The sequence below is a fragment of the Zingiber officinale genome, chromosome 3A (genome assembly GCF_018446385.1).
Source record: "Zingiber officinale cultivar Zhangliang chromosome 3A, Zo_v1.1, whole genome shotgun sequence".
Lineage (NCBI taxonomy): Eukaryota > Viridiplantae > Streptophyta > Magnoliopsida > Zingiberales > Zingiberaceae > Zingiber > Zingiber officinale.
Window position 1 is genome coordinate 156,477,062 of NC_055990.1, and position 17,870 is coordinate 156,494,931.

The 17,870-nt window shown below is 36.4% G+C and overlaps 1 protein-coding gene across 1 annotated transcript; it reads left to right on the plus strand.

The window, feature by feature from the left end:
• The first annotated feature begins 14,397 nt into the window (after positions 1-14,397).
• On the plus strand, positions 14,398-17,589 carry LOC122052969 (kanadaptin-like). Its single transcript, XM_042614753.1, has 4 exons — positions 14,398-14,880; positions 15,565-15,650; positions 16,244-16,320; positions 17,514-17,589. Exons 1-4 carry the CDS (start codon positions 14,516-14,518, stop codon positions 17,571-17,573), a joined length of 588 nt encoding a protein of 195 aa, XP_042470687.1. The 5' UTR covers positions 14,398-14,515; the 3' UTR covers positions 17,574-17,589.
• Positions 17,590-17,870: the final 281 nt, after the last annotated feature.

The following is a 17,870-nucleotide window of genomic DNA, read 5'->3' on the forward strand; positions in this document are numbered from 1 at the left end:
TTTTAAAATCGGATGGAAGTTACTTTCTGGTGAGCCATGGGACGACCGTATTTTGAAGTAAACGGACGATGGGTGTTGTCGATAGATAAAACATTAAATAGTTTTTTCGGCTTTTTATCCAAAAAGAAGCAATCACATTTCTTTATTTATCAAAATATATATATATATATATATATATATATATATATATATATATATATATATATATATATATATATATATATTATAATTTCAAAATTACTTAAAAAAAATCAAAAACACAGCATTATTCTCTTGTTACTCCTTCCATCAACTTCCTAAATCGCATTTTTTTTTTTCAATGCATGAGCCTAATATAAAAAAATATCATACCTACATTGAACCTAATATTGAACCATATCAGACCCAGCGTGAATTTACTATTTTTCATATCAGGCCCAACATGCATGGCATGGGAAAATATTAGGCCCTGGCCTGATATGAAAAATATTAGGCTTATGCTAGACTTGATATTGGACCATATCAAGCCTAGAATAGGCCTGATACGGGAACATATGAGACTCTTTTTAATCCTAGAGAGAATGAATGCATTGGAAAACGGAGAGAGAAAGTGGGGATTTAGAAGGGAGGGATAGGAAGGGAATAATATTATTTTTTATATTTTTTTTGTAGTTTTAAAACTAAGGTCCTCTTTTCGGTAAATAAAGAAATGTGGTTGTTCTTTTTGGTAAAAAGCCGTAGTTTTTTATCGAGCCTAGATAAATTTTCAAAATTACCAAATGACATACGATAGTTTTAAAATTATTAAATCATATATTAATTTTTCATATTACCTCTATCAGTCGACTGATAACTCGAATCAATTTTACTCTGTGGCACAACGTCAAAACTTTGAGTAAATCAGTTGACTGATTTTTTTTTTCAATCAACCAACTGATTTATTTTTATCAAAATCGATTTTAGATAAAATTGATTGATGGACCAAACGACTTCGGATTGATATGAAACTAGTTTTTATGTGTTTGGCTAGTTCTCCTAATTATATATATACTCTCAAACATCAATTTGACTCAATATATTAAGAATAGTAATTTTTTTTAATATAAATATATTTTAAAAATTTAATTCGTGTTAAAAAAATCATTGCTCTCCATATATTGGGTTAAATTGGTATTTGAGGGCATGTGTAAAATCAAGAGAGATAGATAAATACATATAAATTAGTTTTATGTCAATTCAAACTCATTTAGTCTATCAGCCGATTTTACTAAAACTAACTTATAGACCAAATGAACTCGGATTGACATGAAATTAGATCTAAGGTGTTCGATTAGTTTTTTTATTATATTCATTCCTTCAAATATCAATTTGACCCAGTATATTGAAAGCAATGATTTTTTGAACATAAAAATATTTTAAAATTTAAATTCATGTTCAAAAAATTATTACTCTCAATATATTATGTCAAATAGGTATTTGAGGATATCATTATAAACAGGAGAGGTAGACAAACACATAAGAACTAGTTTCTGTTGGTACCCCGTGGTAGTTTGATATGATCAATCAAATTAAGTTAGGTCCTGTTTGTTTGATCCTTATGTCTAAGTGTGTAGGAGCTAAGGAATACAAGAAGTCGAGCGGAAGATGCAGTTAGCGAGAAAGATATCACAGGAAGATAGTAGACAAGTTCGGTGCATCCGAGGGACGAGGTACTGCGGAAGAGTACACTGGCAGACGAGAAGGACGCGCACAGCAGTCCGAGGGACGAGAAGCTGGGGAGGAAGACTGCTCAAGGATTCCTATTTCTATTGGTTCGGGTGAGCCCTATTTCTATTGGTCTAAATCGCCCAAGCGAGTGGAACAATGGAAGAGCCAAAGGAGAATACTTGGAGCTCGGTAGTAGCTGCTGACGGCACCTTCAAGGGGATTGAAGGCGTCCTTGTGCCTTTCTGGTGGAAGGCGCCTTCAACCATTTATGGAAAACGCCTTCAATCATTGAAGGCGCCTTCGATTGGGTAAAAACTATCGTTGGCAAAGGATAATGTTTTATCCTTTCTTGCCTTGCTAGAGGCACCTTCCAACTTGCAAAATACAATAATTTAATAATGAATGTTATTTGAGAAATAACGTTATTAGAATTTTTAGAAATTTTTTAAGATTTAAACTGAGGTCGTATAATACGTTTAAGGGGATGAATCAATTAGCTCTGAGAAATCTTGTTTAGAATACCTAATTTAAGTGGGAGTTGATTAATCTCATTAAACCTAATATTGGAATTAATTGACCTAAGTATAAAATCTAAACCTAGGTTTAATTTCCTTAACTTGCCGATTCATTCTCCCGATCCTCTTCTCCCGTCTCCGCCTAAACCACACCTTGGGAGAACGATCTTTCTCCCCGACTCATCGTCGATGCTGATCATCAATTTGTCCCCGTGCTCTAGCTTCCATTACCGACGCTATCTACTGCTAGGCACCACTAACACTTCGGATTCACTCGATCTTAGGTGATTTCTTCCTCCTTACCACATCTCAGGCGATCTTCCTCTCTTGTTCGGCGTCACTTTTCCACTTGGAATAGAATCGGGAACTTCGGGGCCGACGATCATTTACTGTCTATCCACTCAGTCCTGAAGTCCTCTTCCTCTCCTTTTCGGACTAGGGCACTAGTCGTGCCCTAGTGTTGTTGTGCGGCTATGCTCACACTACCGCCACACTGTTTTTTCGTTGGAATTGGATGACGACCACCGGTACCAACCAGTTGCAACCTTTGCGTACCCTAAGTTTCTGAGTCCCCTTCAGTCGTGAGTGCACAACAGAGCAATCATATTTGGGCTCTGACTGACAGTGTTGTTTCGACCATCTTTCCAATAGTAAGGGGGTTTTGCGACAGTGGGCTGATTCAGGAGCAAATAGATTTGGGTAAGTTTGGAAGTAATTCTTGTACAAACTAAATTGAATTTAGTTGTACAATAGTTGGGATTTGTCCTAATTCAATGTAGTGGCTATTTGTTACTAGATGGAATTAAACATGTTTAGATAATCAGAATAGGATTAGGATTAGCTAAGTGATTTTTTGTATAATTTAGCTATAATATGTATCCTATGATTTGTAGAACTTTGATTCGAGATGAGCTTCTCGACATGAGTTTTCTTTTAGCACGATCGACAATTAAAGGTGGGTACTTTTTGCTTTATCTCTTTAGATCTTTGATCATAGTGCATCAGTTATGATTTGATTGATAGTTTATTACCTTGTCTCTATCCCTATCATTACTTGAGCTTGATAGCTAGGTTACTGGACCTTAGAGATAATCCAATTTATATCTACAATATCATTATTCTTCATGCTTGATTTTGTTTCATATATATGATATTATCATATCGTAGTGTATGATGTTGGATATCTTGCTAGACTCTTGGTTGATGATTTGAGTTCGTGCTTATCGTTAGGACGATCATACCATAGTGTAGGATATCGAATATCCTACTAGACCTTTGTTTATTATCTAAGCTCATGCCTATACGCTTGTGTGGTTACACTGAAGTATGGTTATAGAGTATTATATTGGATGAGACATTATTAGATGATTAGAATTCCCTTGGATTGAGATAGTTACTATTGTACTTCCTACTGTGGTACCCAAATACATGTTATTAGACTTGTTATTTAATGCATGTCTATGCATTTAAACTGCTCATTAGATTAGATAGTGATCTTGAGCTATTGCAGGTAAATTGTAGTGAATAGTTGAATATCCTACTAGACCCTTTACTTGTTATGTAGGCTCAAGCCTACATACTGGTAAGATTATACCATAATGCAAGATATTGAGTATCCTATTTGACGCTTGGTTATTATTTAGGCACGTCTATCTGCTGTTGATTTTGGACTGTAGGGTAGCTTAAAGAGCATTATCTCGGATGGATTATTACTGCTTATTTGTCATTATTGTTGGGCATCTGTATATACCTTGTCTGCCCACGGGATCATCCATGATAGAGTATTCTCCCACAGACAGTGACCACTTATATATCCTGTCTGCCCATGGGACCATCCATGGTAGAGTGTTCTCTTGCAGATAGTGACCACTTATATATCTTGTCTGTCAATGGGACCATCCGTGGTAGAGTGTTCTCTTGCAGACAGTGACTATTTACATACCCTGACTACCTACGGAACCATCTATAGTAGAGTATTCTCCCGCAGTCAGTGATTGAGGTGCTAGATGGCTACCTTATCTTGTCTGCCCACGGGATCATTTGTGGTAGAGCGTTCTCCTTCGAACATTGACTATTTACATACCTTGATTGTCGACGAGACCATTCGTGGTAGCATATGGTTGAGACAGTCAAGACTTGTTATTTGCTAGTTATGCATTTGTTTGTGCAGGGTTTGGACGTACTATAGATACTCTTGATTTAATGGTTACACTTAGCTGAGTAGGTTAGTGGAGGTTATATTATAAGATATGTGTTGCTTAGAAAATGATTATATGAGTACTCTTACTTTTATGGTAAGTATTTCTTCTGAGACTGCCCCCTTTGATCTCCTTATATTATTATCACACATTATCTTCTTGTACTCGCGAAGTATGTTATACTTACTACCCCTTGCTTTCTCTTTGGTTTTTTAGGTTAGCAGGTAGATGACATGTCGTGTCGTTCAGAGGTCCTGGCTGCCAGTCCCATGTCACGTCGAGAGTTTTTCGTTACGCTGCTATCCTTTCTCGTATTTTTGCTTTTCGAACGAATTTAGGTATTGTATAACTTGTGTGTGGATTTAATTAGATTTGAGGTGTCCTTTTTTGTGTTATGTATTTACAGAGGTAAGTCGTACCGGAATGCAATCTAGATTTTATTTTGTGTGGTTGTGTTTATTTTCAGTCGTGTGAGTTATTGATATTATCTTGTGATCATGTATCCAGGTTTTGATTGTCATTGTTACAGGGGAGGTGCTGCTCGATTTTTGTCGAACAACCTTACCCTCAGGGCATGATAATTTATTAACATCAGATCCCAAGTATACGAGGCATATTGTTTTATGTTTTGGATTTCATGATTTCTTTTCTCGATGTGACTTTCCTAGTTTTAGGATCAGACAGTAGCAGGACATCTTCGGGCTATAGGAGTGATGATATGTCTTCGCATGGTGTAAATGTTAATATACATGTTTATTAGTCACTCTCTAATTGGGCTTAGTATGATGACATTTATTGAGTTAGCTCATTTTGCAATCATGGTTGGGTCAACCATGGAAGCGACCAGTTGATACTTTAGGACCTGAACCTGATACAAAGAAGATAGATTCTTCTGTCGCACAAACTGATACCGAGTTGGAAGGTAGGAGTCTGTTAATATTTTTCTGAAGATCAGAGATTATAGTCTCAAGAGATACCTCCCGACCATACCAACCTCGACTACTACCAGCCAGGTGAAGGATAGAGTTATATACTCTTGTTAGCTCAGTCAGTAGAAGACTGATGCTCTTGTTGTTCTGTCAGTATTGGACCAACCTACTCTATTTCATGGATATTTCGACCCTTGGGATACTTATACTTGGTTAGATAATCTGGGAGACACATTTGAGTACATGACTTGTACAGACATAAAAAAAGACTGAGTTAGATGTACATCATTATTGGCTCGACCATCCTATAGAGGATCGATGTATCATATTCCATGGGAACTTTGACTATGAACTATATGTACCTGGTTGGATAACCTAGAAGGTACATTCAAATAGATAACCCCTACAAATGTGGAAAAATGTTGAGCTAGCTGCTTAACACTTACGAGGTTCAGCAGTTGATTGGCAAAAAACACCAAAGACGATCTTCGAAAAATAAGGAATCACTTGGTGATTACTTTTAGGTATTTTGAAATAGAGTACTTCTTATCTCCTGTGGTAGCATAATGGTATATAAGGCGATGATCAGTTAACTCGCCTAACACTGATCCATGGAAGATCTTGATTTATGGACCAATCGGATATTGTTAGATATCCTCGGTGGAACATAGAGATATATGGTCTCTAATTGAGCATAATTTTAGATGACGATTTTCGAGGTACAGAGCGTCGATTAATAGTTATTTCAACTTATTAGTGATAGTGCTCCTCTACCCTTATGTGCATAACTCGTCATTAAATGTTTCTGAATCTTAGGTGGGCAATTAGTCTCCGATCTCCTCTCTAGGACAGTCACCCCCATCGCCCCGATGTCATTTCATTCCTATATCCTCTCACTGATTGAAGATGAGGACTCTACAAATTTTAAGATTGTGTCTTCCAACAAGAACGTTATCGATGGTGGGATTCTTCGACCCTCTGATTACCAAGTCCATAATTTTGCTTCTCACCAATGGGAGTCTTCAAGGCAATTTCCGCATCACTATGCGATGTTAGGCAATGCAATCTTGTTGAATGGTGTGTTGTTTGTTCTTGGAAGAGATCCCGATCATCTATCTTCATTTGATCTGAAAACAAGAATGTGGAGCGTGGAAGATGAGGAGCTTACATTTTCTCTATTGTGCTTCCATTTGTTGGGTTTAGAGGAGAGGTTATTCTTAGTTGGTGGTTTGGATGGAGAAGATTTGACAATCACAAAAATTGAAATTTGGGAGTATGATTTAGTGGAAAAGCAATGGGGGATGTTTTGTTTTATGCCCGATGAAATCTTTCGGCAATTTTGTGGTAACGATTTTTTTAATTTTGATACAATAAATTAATTGGGGATTGTTTTGTTTTGCAATATCAGAGAGTTCAGCATTATAATGTTTGATATGTCCTCAAAGATTTGGTCACGGGCACTGATTGTGAACAACCTAAGAGCAAGAAATCTTGGATTCGGCATGCTTTGGTTCCTTCAGTGCAGTTATTGAAATAAGTATGTGAAGGTAAGCAAGAATGATGTACTTGCTCCATGTTAATATGTCTGATATTGTTTGAAGGCGCGAAGCTAGAAAGCTAGGAGGTGACAATTCCACTGATTGGATCAAGACCTCTCTCCTCTCTGCAAAACAAAGTCAAAATCAGGGAAGGGATCCCTGACGTTGGCCCTCCGATGCTCAAGTTAGAAATAATAGAGGAAGAAGAGAGTGAAAGTACTCGGGAAAGAGATTCATCTTGCCTTTCTTCATACTTGATATACTCTTTTATACCTTTCTTAGTGACCCTCCATCTTCCCCTGTTTAATGATAATATTAATTACTGACGGAAAGCATTTTTGTCTTGGTTTATTCTCATTTAATGATAGATGGAGTGTTTTCTTTTATTTTCTATTTCTCTCATTAATTATCTGTCTTTTACTCTTTTATTATATTATCGGTTCATTATGTGTATAATGCCAACATCCTACCTCGAGCTGGACGGGCGGCCCGCTCGGCTTGGGCTCCTGGCCCGCTCAATTTGCTCTCCTGTCGACCGGGTTGGCCAGTCACTAGTTTACTCAAATAGTCGACCGGACAATGATCCCTCCGATCAGCTGATGAACCACTTCCCGCTCGGGTGCGACCGAGCCCTACTTAAGGCCTAGCATTGATCGCCTTGACTTTAACCTACACTGAGGCAGTTGACTCGTGCCAGGTAGGCTCCTCCCTATCGTCATATCGATGTTGATACTGAACCTTGTGGGCTAAAGCCTATTTGGTTCTTGACCAATATGAATAGGTAAATCCTTTCTTGTTTCTTTGTAGAATATAATATATCTATGTTAGATAGTTTTGGTTGCTAGACTCTAGATTGATGTTGCAAGAGAGATATCATGCCTTATAAAGTATTGGTAAGGTGAATTGAACAATGCAGGATAGACTTGCAGTTGTCTTTTCATGTCTAGAGACTTTTCTTAACTATTCCACTAGGAAGCCACTTACAATTTATAAGTTTTTTTTCGATGAACAAAAATATTAACAAACATAGAAAGTATATCTCTGTGCTCATATGCACCAATTTCTCATACACTCCATTAGTATTTTCACCATCAAAGTTATGTAGCTTCTAAATTATCTATTTTCACATCCTTGAATTCTTCTATATCTAATTGATCCATAAACAATAGCCTAACCATTTGGAAGTATTTGTTATATTTGCATTTTTTACATGGCATGCTGTTAGCCATAGTGCTTTAACGACCTGATTGATCATTAGACAATTCACCTCTTATTGTCGGCTTCGCTGCACAATAGTTAGTATCAGAGCGCAACCCTCTCAGAAGGACTAACCGTCGATTGAAGTACCAAAACGATGGTCGGACTGACAATCTTCCCACCAAAGCTCGAGGGAGAATTTGCGTCTTGGAAGAAATGCATGGAGGTATTTTTCAAAACTGATTTTGAAATTTTGTTAATAATTAAATATAATTTTGTAGCTACCAAAGACTCCCAAGGAAATGAAAAGGAAGAACACCAATGGACCAAGAAGGGGTAAGCAGACTTTGTAGCGAACGGATGAGCCAAGTTTCACCTACTCAACGTACTTCCTGCCCAAGAAGTAAATCGGATCAGAGATTACGAATCAGCAAAGGAAATTTGGGAGAAGTTCTTGGAGCTGCATGAAGAAACTTCCGATGTAAAGCTCGCGAGATAAGACCTGCTCTAGAACCAACTGATGAACCTCCAAATGAAAGAAAGTGAAGCAGTTGTACATTTGCACTCGAGGATCAAATAATTCATCACCGGGCTCACGAATCTCGGAGAAAAGATAACAAACTAAAATTCATTAAGGTGTGCTTTAAATGCATTTCCTAGGACATTCGAGTGTACATCTATAGTCGATTCATTTTACATATCTAAAGACCTTGAAGTTAGTTCATTAGAAAATCTTTTTCCACTTTTGAACTTCATGAATCAAGATATGCAGTCTTGCAAAACAAAGGAGAAAAGACAACCCATAATATAACACTAAAAGCCAACCAAAAGAATGAACCAGATCAAGACTCTGAGAATTCAATAGACGCAGATAAAGCAACATTATTGGTAAGGAAATTCAATAGATTTATTAAATCTAATTGATTCAAGTCACAGACAAAAAAAGGACTTCAGTAGAAAAATGAAGGTACGATGCTACAACTGTCAAGGAGAAGGACACATCAAAGATGTCTGTCTCAAACTAAAGAAAAGAGAGAATGATAAGGGTAAAAGACCGACAAGATCGAAACATAAGAATCTGAAGGCGACATGGGTGAGTCATCGTCCTCTGAGTCCGAGATTGAGGCCTACGCGTAGACTAGCTTTGATGGCATATCACTAGAGGGGCATTGAAAGTTCTTCAGAGATAAGCATCAACGAAGGGGGATCCTTTGAAAAAAAGCAGCAATGAAGGAGGAGCATCAGAACACAAGGTAAGTGAGGTACGTGCCTTATCTCCTGAAAAATTATTTCAATTTATTAAAGTTTTTTCTAAGGATCTAGTAAATTTAGAAAAAGACAATGCTAAGTTAAAATTAAACATAGCAAAGTCATGTCCCCTAAAAATATATGATTGCTTAAAAATAGAAAAACTAGAAAATTATTATGTATGCACAACTCAAAAAGGATTTCGAAATTTAAATTACAGACAGTTAAATTGGTATATCAAGAACCATATGAGTCAAATTAAAAAAATCTCTAGAAATTATGTACCCCTAAATTTTTATTATCCCAAGATCATGCTTAGATTAAATTGTTATAATCTATTCAACATACTCAAAAAAAATTTGAAATATTTCTTTTCTTTAAGAGGCTTTGCTTAGAATTTGTTGTTGTTTTAATTTCCAAAAATGTCAAGTGTCTCGCCACAACTTGAAAGTTAATTACTGAAATGAATATTTAATTTTCTAAAAAGTTAACTATTATAAAATGATTTTAAAATATATTTTTTTTCAAATTCTTAATGTTTTTAAACATTTTTTCGAATTCTTAATGAATGTTTAGCCAATTTTTGTTCTCAAATTTGTGTACCACTTTATTCTATCTTTTTCCATTTTTGATGTGATCAAAGGGGGAGATAAGTAAAAGTTTAGGGAAATTAAGAGGGAGTTAGGATTTTTTTTTTTTTAAATTTTGAATTTTGCAACTAATCTATTTAAATTTATTACAACTTTATAATTATACATTAATCATGTTATTATGCTATATTTTTAAAACCCCTAACTTAAACTTGGATTGATGCACATTAAAAAGGGGGACATTGTTGGTACCCATGGTAGTTTTGATGTGATCAACCAAGTTAAATTAGGTCCTATTTATTTGATCCTTGTGTCTAAGTGTGCAGGAACTTAGGAACACAAGAAGTCGAGCGAAAGACGTAGCTAACGAGAAATATGACATGGGAAGAGAGTCGACGGGCTCAGTGCATCTGAGGAACAAGTTGCTATAGAAGAGTACACTGGCTGATGAGAAGGACGCAAGCGGCGGTTCGAGAGACGAGAAGTCGGGAAGGAAGACTGCTCGAGGAGAATACTGGAAAATGAGTTCGGGTGAACCTATTTCGGTTGGCCAAAATCACCCAAGTGAGCGGAGCAGCAGAAGAGCCAAAGGAAAAGACTTGGAGCTCAGTAGTAGCTGTTGAAGGCGCCTTCAAAGGGATTGAAGGCACCCTCGCACCTTTCTGGTGGAACGCGCCTTCAATAGCTATTAAAGGCGCTTTCAACCCTTTTATGGAAGACACCTTCAATCACTTGAAGGCGCCTTCGACTGGGTAAAAATTGTCGTTGGTGAATGATAAAGTTTTATCCTTTCTTACCTTGCTGGAGATGCCTTCCAGCTTGTCGGAGGTGCCTTCCAGTTATGGACAAATTTTTCAGGGGCTATAAAAAGACCCCTGAACCTAGGAATTAAATATCAACTCTTGTATTCATTTCCTAGCAACTATCTGAGTATTCAACAAGTATAAGAAGCTTCTCCACCTTCATCGAAGGAGACTTTTTAGAGTTTTTCATTTGTCTTGGATTAACAACCACCTAGGTTATAACTAAGTAAATCTTGTGTCTCTTATTTCATTTTGTAGTTGTTTAATTTAATTTTTATAATTATACTGTTGCTACTAACTGAGTTGAAAGAATGAGAAAGACATTTTGTTTTATAGGCAATTTACCTCCTATTGCCGACCCGCTGCTCCAACAATTTCATATCTGTCTGAGGTCATTTGGTCCATCAATCGATTTTACCTAAAATTGGCTGATGGACTAAACAACCTCAGATTAACATAAAAGTTAAAACTACATCTCATGTGTTCGGCTAATTCTCTTGATTATATTCATATCCTCAAATATCAATTTGACCCAATATATTAAGAGCAGTGTTTTTTTTTAATACGAATTAAATTTTTTAAACATATTCATATTTAAAAAATCATTGCTCTACATATATTGAGTCAAATTGACTTTTGAGAGATAAATATAATCAAGAGAAAAAAAATGTGGAACCGCCACATCAACAACCCCCCTAGAGTTAATCCCACGGATATGGAGGGAGGTAAATGCAGGTACACAGCTGAAAGCGCATGGCCGAGACGCTAACCCCAGGCAATGACACCCCGAGAATCGAACCCTGGACCTCTCGACCACGAAACCATGTGCCCCAACTGTGCTACACTCTAAGAATATAAATATAATCAAGAGAAATAGATAAAACACATGAAACTAGTTTCATGTCAATCCGAAGTCATTTGATCCACCAATCGATTAGGGGTAAAATCGACTGATGGACCAAATTATCTCAGATTGATATCTATTTTAATTATATTCATGCCCTTAAATACCAATTTTACCTAATATATTGAGAGTAGTAATTTTTTAACATAAATTAAATTTTTTGAACATATATGTGTTAAACAAATTACTACTCTTAATATATTAGGTCAAGTTGATATTTGAGGATATGAATATAATCAAAAGAGATATCAATCTAAGATAATTTGGTCCATCAGTCGATTTTACCCAAAGACATATGAACTAGTTTCATATTAATATGAGGGTGTTTGGTCCATCAATTAATTTGATCTAAAATCGACTTTGATAAAAAAAAAGAAGAAAATTAGTGACTAATTTAAAAAATCAGTTTACTGGTTTGCTTAAAATTTCGATGTTTAAAAATGTTTCAAGTACATTTGTGTTTAAAAAAATTACTGTTCTCAATATATTTTGTTAAATTAAAATTTGAGAGTATAAATATAATCTGGAGAAGTAAACGAACACGTAGAAGATAGTTTCATGCCAATTCGATTATTTGGTTCATCAGCCGATTTTGGACAAAATCGGTTGATGGACCAAATAATCTCAGATTGATATTAAACTAGTTTTTATGTATTTGGTTACTTCTCCTGATTATATCCATGCCCTTAAACGACAATTTAACTGAATATATTGATAGCAGTGATTTTTTGAACATAAATATGTTTAAAAAATTTAATTTATATTAAAAGATTAATATATTGAATCAAATTGATATTTAAGGGCATAAATATAATCAGGAGAGGTAGACGAACATATGTGAACTAGTTTCATGTCAATTCGAGGTCATTTGGTCCATCAATCGATTTTATCCAAAGTTGACTGATCGATCAAATAATTTCGGACTGATATGAAATTAGTTCTAATGTGTTCGTTTACCTCTCTGATTATATTTATACTCTCAAACGTCAATTTGACTCAAAATATTGAGAGCAATGATTTTTTGAACATGAATATATTTGAAAATTTTAATTCATATTAAAAAATTATTGCTCTTAATATATTGCGTCAAATTAATGTTTGAAGCATGTATATAATCAAGAGAAACTAGCTGAACACATAGAATATAGTTTCATTTCAATCGAATTGTTTGGTCCATTAGCTAGTTTTGGACAAAATTGGTTGATCGACTTCGGATTGACATGAAATTAGTTTATATGTGTTCGTCTATCTCTCCTGATTATATGCATGCTCTCAAATACCAATTTTATCTAATATATTGAGAGTAATGTTTTTTTTAATACGAATTAATTTTTTTAAATATATTCGTGTTCAAAAAGTCACTTTGCTCAGTATATTGAGTCAAATTGACATTTGAGAGCATGAAATAATAGGAGAGGTAATTAAACACATAAAAACTAGTTTCATATCTGATCCTCTCTGAGCGTTGAGTCGACGGTCGCTGGGGACGTGGTGCTCTCGTTGACTCCGCATAGCCCTGTGAGTGACGTAGACCTTCGACGAGGACTTGCAAGCATAAATCTGGGCCGGGAAGGGGTTTTCGGCGACGACCCTCTGACGCTTAAGTCAGCCTCCGGCAGTAAGAAATCGAAGTAGAATGACGAGAACTATAGCTACAGTGATGAATCGCGCATACCTCCGTTGGAGTCTGGGGATCCTTATATATGACTCCCTGAAGGTGCGTGCACGCTTATCGAGACATGCACGCCTCCCAAAGTATACCTGTAATGAGTGTGTCAGAAAAGCGTGCCTGACGCCATACCTCAATAGCGCGAGCATATCCTTGATGGGACAGCGGAAACTTCCATCGTACGATTCTTTGTCTGACCCGACCGCCTACCATGTTGTCTGTCGGCGACACTTGTCTCGAGGAAGATAGAGTTACTTGCCCCTTTTGTTTCATATCAAGCCGGACAGAAGAATCACTCGGCTAACGTCGTGGTTGGCCGAGCGGGACATCTGCTCAGCCAATCATATGAAGGCCCTTGCGCTGCCGGTTGGTCGAGCTGAAGATCGCTCAGCTTTTGTTCCCTGCTATCAAGCCGTGCTAGTCACTCACCGGGCGTCATGAGCTCGGGCCCGAGTCGAGCTGATCTATCGAGATGCCGGGTCGACTTTCCGCCGATCGAGGAGATGATTCACCCGGTCGAGCACCTACAAGGTGTTGACCACCTTGACCTCCTGTCGGTCGACCCCACAGGGATGTTGACCTCCTGCCGGTCGGTCCCACAGGATATTGACCTCCTATCGGTCGACCCTACCCCTTTTACTACCAGATCAATATCAATCTGAGATCGTTAGATCCATCAACCAATTTATCCTAAAATTAATTTTGATTAAAAAAATTTGACGTAAATCAAATTTTAACATTTCACATATAGTAAAATTGAATGGACTGATGAAAAAAATAGTAGATTGATAGGGATAAAATAAAAAATAGATATATGATTTAATAATTTTAAAATTATTTTACTAGATTTGATAATTTTAAAAATTTATCTACGTGATTTAGTAAAAAGCTAAAAATTAATATATTTTTTTTACAGTTTCTATTGAAGAGTTTTTAATTTTAATTTTGTTATCGTTTTAAATTTCTTAATATTAATATTATTGACAAATTCGGATCGAATTTTTCCAACCTCAGTCATACTACAGCTCAGAAACTCGATTAGAATCCGCACTCCCGACATATCGAAAATTCCGAAATCCGAAATCCAAATCTGAATTTTCGGATCAGTTCTTCGAGTTGCCATATCGGATCAGGTACGTTCGGTTCTTTCCCCAACCCTGGTCTCGCTTTCTCTCCGGCGTCGCCGCTTCGTTTTGTTCGCTCGCTTGGTCCCTTTCCTCTCGAATTTCTCCGGAGTCATGAAGGTTCCCATGGGTCCTCCCCCTCCTCGAAACCCAAACCCTACCCTCGAGAACTCTAATGGCGAGCCTCCTCTTGCCCAGCACTCGCAGTTCAGTGCGAATCAGGAGGGAGCTTGCGCAGCGGAGTCCGCCGTTCCGGAATCTGAAGCAAACCCCAGCTCTTCTTCGGAGACCACTGGTACCGGGCCTGAAGTGAAGATTGTTGAGAAACCGAGCCCTAGTGTTTCTTCCTCTTGCTCCTTCGGATCTCAAAGCGACAAACTACCCGTTCCTTACTCGATCCCAACGTGGAGCGAACCTCCTGGGCACCCTTTCCTCCTTGAGGTCCTTAAGGATGGTATCATCATCGAGCAACTGGACGTGTGAGTTTTATCCGTTTTACATTTCCTCAAAGCAAAATCTTCTCTGTTTTTAGTACATCAGGTATTTTTTTTTGATTTGTCTGTAAAGGTTTCTTCCTCCATTTGTTCTATGGACAATGAAATATTTTCTTCTTTTGCTTCCTTGTAGCTGTAAGGTGTAGGTTCTGTATTTTAAAATTTCATTTAAATCTAAGTTTAACCCAAGAAAAATACTGATTGTAATCTTATCTTTTCTAGTTTCCATCAAATATGCTTGCAACTTTATAGCCCTAACTTATCGAGGTCTAGAAGTTTATATGAAAAACTTTGATTCTTGATTTAGAGATGGAGACTTACGATTGACTATATGTGTGGGTGTGTGTGTAAATCAGCAATGACTGTAACAAGTGATTTATATGGTTGTAGACTAACAAATTTTCAAAAGCATAAAAATATTGCTATCAGGGTTGGAAAATGGAGCCAATTAACAATCAGGTTATGAATCACATGTTAATGTTATAAATAATATTGTTCTCTATGCTCCTTAAACGGTTGATGGCTTGAATTAGCCATACTGTTTTTGTGGTTTCTGATTTCAACTTTTATATGATCTTAAGGATAATGATATGGCATGCATATGTTGTTCACTGCTCTAGTTATTTAAGGTGCAAAAGCTGATTTTGTCGACAATCTCTTATGTTCTAGGTCTCAAAAAGGGGCATATATGTTTGGACGTGTTGATCTATGTGATTTTGTGCTGGAACATCCAACAATTTCCCGGTTCCACGCAGGTTTGTAACATATAGATTTTTGGTATTGTCGCATGCATAATCAATTTATACTTAGATTTATCTGCAAATAGATACTGCATATTATGAATGTGTTAAAGAGTCCTAAATAATTTACTTAGAAATGCTAGTATTTGGGAATGCTTTTTCACATATTAATGCACTAATATTACGGTTTAGTATAAAATAAAATCATCCCTTGTGTTAAAAGAACCTTCTGTATATGCAATTTTTTAGGAGAAAATTTCATTGGGTTTCAAGAGACTAGAAATTGTCAGTGGAGTTAGAGGCTGAATGAGCAAGAAATAGGAGGCGAGGGCTACTTATGTAAGACCAAACCCCAGCCCCCACAGGCAAAAACAATGTTAGAGACAAACCCAAAAAAGTTAGATTCTTTAGTTGTTTGGCTTTTTCCAATTGATGCTGGGCATCAAGGGAAGTTGGCTTTAGTGTGCATATTAACTGCTCAAAACTGAATGTTTTGTCTACCTACTCTTGTTGGGCATATGACCACTACCTAGAACTTGCAGATTCCTCGACTTAAATCATTTAAATATTTCTGGCTCCTGTTCCCTTATTCTGTATCTGCCTTCCAGTTTTGCAGTTTAAGAAGGATGAAGTTTTGCTGTACGATCTTGGTAGTACACATGGGACATTTGTCAACAAAGTCCAGGTGCTATTTGTTTGATTCCCATATGATAATATTATGATTATTTTTCTAATTTCTAAATGCCTAAGTTGTAAAGCAAATTTTACCCATGAACACTACTTCAACTCTTGATGATGTGACTAGATATATGGAGAGGAAGGCGACGACAATGCTATTTGAAGAGAGGAAGGATAGACATCTTTGATGTGATAGAACTTAATCATTGTCTGTTCCACCCACATTATGACTTTTGAGTCTTGATGGGGCAACAATTGTTCTCCTCACTCTTCATCTCATTATCGAGTTTGAGTCTCCATGTTGCAATACGTCTCCTACGTTGCTATTGACACTGGGATTCCAACTGCTTCCACCCTCCACTTCTAGCTTGCAATGGAGGATTCATCTTTTCTTTCATTTATATAATTGGTTGAGTTTAATTTTTGAATTTTAATGGATTGAAACTGAATTTAGTGAGCTAATATGGATTGGATTTAATTTACAATGAGCTTTATCTAATTTTTAGAATATTATATATATATAATGATGTTACATTGCACACTGTGAATCATGAATATAGAACCTTAAGAACTACGCTTAAGTAGTTAGGCCATTAGTTGCAAGAAAAAGGCTTCCAACCTTAAAAGAATGGCGACTCAAGTTTGAAAATTGCCATATAATTTGTGCTCTAAGAGGACAAAAGAATTGCCTTGTTGCAATTTCTTGTTGTTACAATAGCAATCCCTGCACTTTGATCTATATCACGCGGTGAATCATGAGGATAAAACATAACTTTTAGTAGCTAGACCATTAATTGCCAAGAAAAAGGCTTCCAACCTTAAAGAATGGCAACTCAAGTTTGAAAATTGCCATATAGTCTTGTGCTCTAAGAGGACAAAAGAATTGCCTAGTTGCAATTTCTTGTTGTTACAATACCAATCCCTGCACTTTGATCTATGTCACGTGGTAAATCATGAGGATAAAACATAACTTTTAACGCCAAGCACAGTAGGAGTGTTTGGTTGTAATCATTAGTTGTATCTAGGGTTTTATACCTTCTATTTTTCTTAAAACTTTGAAAATAAATACTCAAATAATATTATGTTTAAGTGTTGTTTTTTGGAAATTAGCAACGGGAATATACTTTGTATTATGTTCCATGTACTCAGAATTATCATTCCTGTTCACAATATTATATTCAAGCTATATTGTTTTTGCAGATAAAGAAAAAAGTCTACACAGCAGTGCATGTTGGCGATGTTCTCCGATTTGGTTTGTAAGTTGTTTTAGTAATGTATGTTCTGATGTTTTTCAAAGCCATCATGATTGCTATCTGTCCTTTGATGTCCTTCATGGTTGTAGATTTTTGGGCAATTTTCCTCTGAAGAATTTACACATAAATATGTTCATTAAAGTGTGAGTGCAGACATATATACATATGCATTGTTACAGTTGTAGAAAAAAAGAATTACTATGGTAGGTAATGGCAAGGTTCATCTTGTATGATCTAGCAATACATGATAGTATTTTGCAATGGTCTCTGGAAATATTGCCATTCTAATTGTTTATTCTTAACA

What these genes read in the sequence shown, in the direction of transcription:
- LOC122052969 (XM_042614753.1), top strand. Translation starts at nt 14,516, where the DNA reads ATGAAGGTTCCCATGGGTCCTCCCCCTCCTCGAAACCCAAACCCTACC. An exon ending in AATTTCCCGGTTCCACGCAG is followed by an intron (nt 15,651 to 16,243) that starts GTTTGTAACATA and finishes TCTGCCTTCCAG; the next exon opens with TTTTGCAGTTTAAGAAGGAT. An exon ending in CATTTGTCAACAAAGTCCAG is followed by an intron (nt 16,321 to 17,513) that starts GTGCTATTTGTT and finishes TTGTTTTTGCAG; the next exon opens with ATAAAGAAAAAAGTCTACAC.